This window comes from Guyanagaster necrorhizus (assembly GCF_019112545.1).
Source record: "Guyanagaster necrorhizus MCA 3950 unplaced genomic scaffold BT62scaffold_3, whole genome shotgun sequence".
In the NCBI taxonomy this organism is placed as follows: domain Eukaryota; kingdom Fungi; phylum Basidiomycota; class Agaricomycetes; order Agaricales; family Physalacriaceae; genus Guyanagaster; species Guyanagaster necrorhizus.
In genome coordinates, this window is record NW_025064882.1 from 2,031,479 (window position 1) to 2,038,760 (window position 7,282).

Here is a 7,282-nt window from a genome sequence, read left to right on the forward strand (position 1 = left end):
ATAGAGCTGTTACCACTGTGGTTACCAAGCTCTATACAAAAGCTGTTGTCTCGCTGTTGTGCTGTTACTGCTGCACCGCAGTTGAGAAACAAAAGGAGCATTGTCTCTCTCTTCACAGCACACAGCAGTGCAGTAAGACCAGGACCGACTGGGTTGCTGAGCTAAGTGTTCCCACGGTCCTAAGTGCTGGCCTAAGTGCCCTGACTAAGCAGAGATAGGGATCATTTCCGAGGAAAAAGAAAAGAAAATAGAAAAAATCGTAATATTACCCCCTTCTTAAGACCATCATCCCGATGGTCAAGTTAGGGGAGTCCCCTGCCCTGGGCAGGAGGTGGCCGATCTGCTGGACCCGTCTGTCAGTTTGCAGGTTCATAAAGACTTTGACCAGTCATTGAAATTGCTCTTCGCTGTATGTCGCGAAGATGGCTGATCTGTTGGACTTGTTTGTTGTCCACCATCTTCATCGTCCTCAGGTAACATTCCCTCGTCACTGGCTGGTCGGCCTGTCATTCTGTCCAACCTATTGATTCAGTGTTCATAGTCCTGAATGGCATCCTCCGCATTCATATATTTTTCGTTGACCCATTGGTTTGATTCTGGGCCATAGCCTTTCCAGCTGACTAGATAGTCAACAGTTGTTTTCATGCCTCTGCCTCGTGCTTTGACCTTTCGTGTCTTGTGGTTTAGCACTTCATCGATTTCGTAGTGTTCTTCATTGTCGATGAGGTCTGGGGGAGGAGGTAGTGGACATTCTTGGTTTGGGAAGGCTGGTGCAATGTATGGAGTCAATAATGTTTCATTGAAAACATTATGTATTTTCCAGGTTGCCGGTAGTTGCAACTTGTATGTGGATTTGCCGACCTTGGTGATGACTTTAAAGGGTCCGGTTCGCTTGTCTGCTAATTTTTGTTTTGGCCTTGGTAGGTGAAGGTTTGTGGTATCCAACCACACCATGTCGTTGGTTGAATATTCATGTGCTGCCTGTCAGTGCTTGTCATACTGCTTCTTCATTGTTGAAGCAGCTTTTTCTAGTGCCACTTTGGTTTCCTCGTGGATCTTTGCCATTGTCGTTGCAAAGTCCGTTGATGCCGGTGTTATAGTGTGCCGCTGTCCCACTTGTGCAACTGGTGGGTTGCGTCCGTAGTTCACAAAGAACGGTGTTTTACCCATTGCAGAGTGAATTCTGTTGTTGTGTTGGAACGCTGCCAGTGTGAGCCATTCTGTCCAGTCGTCCTGTTGATAGCTAATGAAAAGTCGCAGGTACTTTTCAATTTCTTGGTTGGCCCATTCCGTTTGGCTGTCCGTCTGTGGGTGATATGCCGTCGAGGCATTTCTCTTGATGTTGAGGAGTCGGTACAAATCATCCAAGAATTTGGAGATGAATTGTGGTCCTCTGTCCGAAATCACTACTTGAGGCATGCCATACTTTGCATAAACCTCATCCCATAGCACCTTTGCCCATCCTTCGGATGTCAATTCTGTCGAACAGGTGATCGGAATGATTGCTTTCGAGAAGCGATCGACTATGACGATGATCGCATCATAGCCATCACTTTTGGGAAGTCCCGTTATCATATCCACCGAGATGTGGGTCCATGATGATGAAGGGACCTCATTTGGATGGAGTGGGGCTGCTCTGGGTTGTGTTGAAGTCTTGCCTCTCTGGCAAGCCTCACAAGCTTTGACATATCGGGTGATATCATGGTCCATTTTGGGCCACCAATATTCTCTCAAGACCAATTCTTTGGTCTTAGCGATCCTGGGGTGTCCGGTGGTTGCATGATCGTGACTGATGGCGATGATATCGCCCCGCAGTTTTTGATCCCTTGGGATGTAAATCCATTCGTCATAATGGATCAGTCCCCCTTCTTTTTTCATCCCATGCTCGTGGTTGAGTGATGCAGCGATTCTTTGATCCCACTTGTGTGGATCCCGGATGGCACTCTTGATGCGTTCATGCATCTCCTCTTCCATAGGCATAATCATTGCCTGGAAGTGTTCCAGTTGTAATAAAACAACCTCTTTGTTGTCGTCTCCTCCTTGATCATGATCCGCCCTGCAGCTGAGAAGATTGGCCTTCTTGTTTGCTACTCCAGCCTTGTGATGGAGTGTATATTTGTACTGTGATAATTCCGTGACCCATCTGGCTTGTCTGCGATTAAGCTTTTGGGAGTGTCGGAAGTATCAGAGGTTTTGGTGATCGGTCCAGATTTCGAAGGTGTGATTGGCTCCAATGAGATAATGCTGCCATTCGGCAAGGGCGAGCATTATAGTGAGGAGTTCCTTGTCATAGATCTTGTAGTTGCGCTCAGTTACTGTGAGCGCCTTTGACATGAAGGCGACAGGTCGCCATTTGCCATTCTGTTCCTGTGATAGTACAGCTCCAATAGTGCCTTCACTGGAGTCGGCTTCCACCCGGAACTTCCCATCCTGGCTTGGTATGGCCAGGATAACATCTTTGGCTAACCGGCGTTTCAGGTCATTAAATGCCGCTTGTTGAGAAATTCCCCAAGTCTATGGGGAATTTTCGGTTAATTGCGTCATTGGTCAGACTATTTTGCTATAGTCCCGAATGAACCGGCGGTAGAAGTTGGTAAATCCTAAGAAGGATTGTAGCTCCTTCTTTTTGGATGATTCTGACCATTCGGTTACCCTCGCTACTTTGATCGGGTCCATCTGGATACTTCCTTCGCTGATAATGACTCTGAGGTATTCAGTTTCTAATACCTCGAATTCACATTTTTCAGCTTTGAGGAAGAGTCGGTGCTTCCTCATCAAGGATAGCACTTGGTGTACTAGCCTTCGGTGCTCTTCCTTGGTTTTGGACATAATGAGTATGTCATCCAGATAGATAGTGACCTTCCCTGTGGCGATGAGATCTTTAAAGATGTCATTCATCATCCACTGGAAAGTGGCTGGTGAATTTGTTAGTCCGAAGAACATAACTGTCAGTTCGAACAACCCGCAGTTTGTTCGAAAAGTGGCTTTCCATTCATCTCCTTCTTTGATACGCACATTGTTGTATCCCCACCGAACGTCCAATTTGGTGTAGTACTTGGTGCCTCAGAGTTTATCCATTAATTCGGAGATTAACGGAAGAGGATAGCGGTTCTTGATCGTCATTTCGTTGAGCTTTCGATAATCCTGTACTGGTCGGAGTTTTCCATCCTTCTTCTTGATGAAAAAGAAGGGTGACGCCATTGGTGACTTGGACGGCTGGATTCTCCCACTAGATAAGTTTTCTTCAAGAAACTTATCTAGTTCTTGTTGCTCGTTATTGCCCAGTGGGTAGCACTTGCAATCCAGGTTAGCGTTTGCATTGGGGATTAATTCGATTGCATGGTCCCAGGGTTTTGCATCGGATAGTTCGTCGAAACTTTCTTTTTCGAATAAATCCTGGTAGTCACGTGCCCATTCAGGTACCATTTCTTCAAATGTCCTTTCTCTCTTTTCGGCATTAGCTTTTGCCACTAGGTCATTAGCATGATGCATAGCTCGAATGCTAATAGCCCTTTGTAGGTCAACGGCAAGAATGGTCTTGCCGTCCTCCATCTCTTCATCCCACCGGTCGTCGGGATCTTCATCTGGTAGTTCAAATGGAATTTTCCAGCAACGATATCGAGCGAAGATGATTCGTCCGGTCTTCCAATTGATTAACAGATTATGTCTGATGAGCCAGTCATGACCAAGGAACACTTCTCTTGTTCCAAGGTCAGTCACGGCCAGGTCAATTCGTTCTGAGTGATCGCCGATAGTGAGTCTGAGTTCCATGTATTCGGTGATTATTCCGGCTTGGTTCTTTGTCCCATCTGCATTGTAGATGGGAATTGGGGCCGCTGTTGCCCTCGTAGGTAATTGATGCTTGGTGACGAAAGCTCAATTGATGGAACTTCCTGTGCAGCTGCTGTCGATCAGGGCAGTGACTGCATGGGTAGATTGAGATGTTAATGTCTCGATCTGCGCTTTGGTTATTAGGTCCTGTTCTGAAGTTTTGGTTTGACGAATGAACTTTCATGGTCCATGTAATTCGTTGAGCCATTCAAGTGCTTGACACCTCTCCACTTTTCGCATTCCTGTGACCATATCGTCGATCACCTCTTCAATGCGAGTCTTGTATATCCAATTCTTCAGTACAGCTTTCGCTGCCACTTCGTTCCTGGCATCTTTGATTGCTCGCCAAGTCTATTCAGTGTCGAATGGCTTGAGCCAGGCTGTGGGGTCCTCTACCCCTCTTCGGCCCGAAGGCGATTGAGTCTGTTTTGGTTTTTTAGCTTGATGAACGGAAGATGGAAACATACCTTTGGGGCTCTCTGCCCCTCTTCGGCCCTTTGTTGGTGCTTGAGTTCTAGAAGTCGATTCCTTGGGTGATTCTGGGTTCTGAGTAATAGAGTCGGGTATATTCGAATGCACGCATAATTTAGGCATATTGTCGGAAACTAAAGAAGAGGGAAAAATGTCAGTCTGTCCTGCAGGCTGTGACCTATTACTCTTGTCCTTGGCCGAGGCAGTTGAATCGCCTACTGCTCGGCCCCATCTTTTACCTCCTCGGGCTTGTCGTTTTGCCCGAGGTCATCGTCCTCCTTTATCAATTCAGCAATCTGTGCCCTGATGTCCTCCCACGTGCGCTTGTTCTTCTTCTCCAGGCAGTTCCATGTCATGTGGCCTGGTTGGCCACAGTTGAAGCACTTCCCCTCCTTCTTGAGGTGATCCACGTCGATTTGCTTACCCTTTCTGGTACTTGGGCCCTTACCGGTTTGCTTCCCGTCGTTCTGAGAAGTTGGGGCTGAGCCGCCGGGCCTGGCAGACATGGTCGCATGGGAGGTGGAGGGCTTCGAGCCCTGTCCCTGGTACCTGTGCTGCCCCCACAGGTTCGATGCTTCTGCCTTCTGCTGCTGTTGTTCCTGCCACATCAGTGTGATTCATGACTTTCACTCATCATAGCCGATCGGCACGCTATGCCCAAGGTCCGAAATGGTCTTCAGATAGTGGGGTGGCACTCCCAACTTCATATATTCGACCATCCATCCTGAGTCCGCTACGTCCTCCTGGATTCCGGCCAACTTTCCAAGTCATTCCAGTTCGTCGAAGTAGTCTGGTGCCATCTTGTCGCCCATCTTGTACTCCTTCATTCTTGCCTTGTGTACTTCTCGGACAGCAGGATCCGTGAACTTGTCATGGATCATCTGTTTTAGTACCGGCCATGAGGAGAGTCGGTGATGTTGTCGCGTGGTCGACCAGAACGTAGGGGCCATCAAGACCCACCACACTTTTGCTTTGTCCTCGAAGTATGTCATAGTGTAGTTGACTTTATACACGTCGAAGAGGAAATAGGATGCGAAGACTTGGAAATATTGGTCACAATCTAGAAGGAAATGGTCAATATCATCTGAGGCCCCCTTGAAGGAAAGGGGGTCCTGCCCGTATGTTGGTTTGACATTTAATACATGCGCCTTCAGATCCAGAGGCGATATTGGATTTGGGGGTTCCCCTCCAGGGGGGCCAACCCAGTCCGTCGGGGGCCCTGGAAAGGAATGCAGGGACCCATCATCGGCGACAGGGCTTCTTGGCATCGGGGGCCCTTCCTTTCAGACGATCCAGCCATCTTTGATCATCCACCCTTGTGCCGTGGCTTTCGGGTCGTTCTTCTTCTCATCTGTGGGAGTTGGCCCACTTTCTTCGGCTTTGTCAGGTGGCGGTTGCCCTCCGAGTGGTCGGGATGGGAAGCCTGGAACCCTCCAGGGGTTCGGATATTTTGGCCTTTCTTCGGAAAGCCAGGATGCTGTACTGTTTCGAGAAGGGCTTCTTCTCCAGGGTGGTGGAGTACTTACTGGGAATGGCAAGTACTCGTCCTCGGGAAGTACCAGGGGTAGGCTTGGTGCCAATGGCCTTCCATTGTTTCCAGAGATCAGTCGAGGGTATCGCCGACCCCCTAGATGCCTTTCCTCCCTGCTTTTCCAATCCTCCCACTCCTCGTCCACCAGCTGGGTCCACCAATTATTTTTGGAGGGAAGGCTTCCCTCCTCTCCTATCTCTCCTTCTTCTCTCAGGCCAGTATTGGCCTTGAGGGTCATTGGGGTCCTTCCAGTATAGGACTCCCCAAGCGGGTATGTCCTGTATCCCATTGGTTTTGGCATTGCGCTGCCACTCCCTTTCTCCTTCCATCCGATCGGTATATTGTTGGAATTCATTGAAGAAGTCCTGATTGAGGAAGAGAGTTGTGATCTTCCTGTGCAAGAACCCTCGAAGGGCTCGATTGCTAATCTGTGGTGATGGCCGGGTTGCCATCCTTGCTTTGATGGTCCAGTCGAAGGACTCATCATCTGTCAGGGAGCCACTGCTCCCTGACTTACTGATATAGGGTCCATCTGGACCGCTTTCTCCCTCGTCGGAGGTGTCGTCCCATTGGTCGACCTCATAAGGGTCGTCTTTGGGATCCTCATTCCACTTGGTGCTGGGGGCCCATTTTCGTCCCTCAGCACTGCCTCCTTCGGTGACTGTTGATCGAGGATCGGTACTTCGATCCTGATCGTTGATGGGTTCGTCCCAGCGATCTGGGGTGTAGGGGTCGTCTTCGGGATTTTCATCCCACTCGGTTCCTGGGAGCCATTTCCTTGGTTTCCGGATTCTTGGTGCAGGGCCCCACTCTGTTGGTCAGCCGAGTCCGGCTAACTGTCAGTGCTCTTCATCGAGCTCGTCTCCCCACTGCTGGCCGTGCTCGACCTCCTTTTCTTCCACCAATGTATCAGTGGAGTCAGCGTTGGGGGTCAGGACTCATGAAGAACCATCAAGAGGTTCCTCCTCCTCTTGGCAAGGACCTGGCTGGCCCATGCCTTCAGACCCTTGTCCAGGTCCGAGCTCGGTGTTTTGGGCCTCGGTAAAGAGGCTGTTGATGAGTTGATGGATGATGTCATCCCTGGCTTGATAATCCCTGATTATCCTGGTTGTTAAGGTTTCTAGAAGAACAGTCAGCAATTCAATGGAGGAAGGGAGAACTTCGGAGTTGATAGAGCTGTTGTTGAAAGACATAAAGTTTCTTGATGAATCAAGAAGAGGTTGGTGAGAAGCGTTCAGTTCTTTTAGCCTTTAGGCTTGAAGAAGGGAAGCTAGAAGTCTCGAACTAATTGTTAGACTCAAACCCCACATGACTATTAACATGTGATGATAAACCGATTGAACCTCGCACTTCGGGTTAAACAATCAGAGTTCACCAAATGTCAATGATGTCGATGTGGGTCAAGGCTTTGCAAGTAGTAAGAGCTCGAGAGTAGTTTGGTGGAAATAA

The 7,282-nt window shown here is 48.8% G+C and overlaps 1 protein-coding gene across 1 annotated transcript; it reads right to left on the reverse strand.

Moving 5' to 3' along the window:
• Window positions 1-6,184: 6,184 nt before the first annotated feature.
• On the reverse strand, window positions 6,185-6,911 carry BT62DRAFT_916529 (uncharacterized protein; the record flags this gene model as incomplete). The annotated part of the gene is made up of 4 exons (XM_043183999.1): window positions 6,185-6,198; window positions 6,351-6,644; window positions 6,671-6,728; window positions 6,783-6,911. 4 exons carry the CDS (start codon window positions 6,909-6,911, stop codon window positions 6,185-6,187), a joined length of 495 nt encoding a protein of 164 aa, XP_043045050.1.
• Window positions 6,912-7,282: the final 371 nt, after the last annotated feature.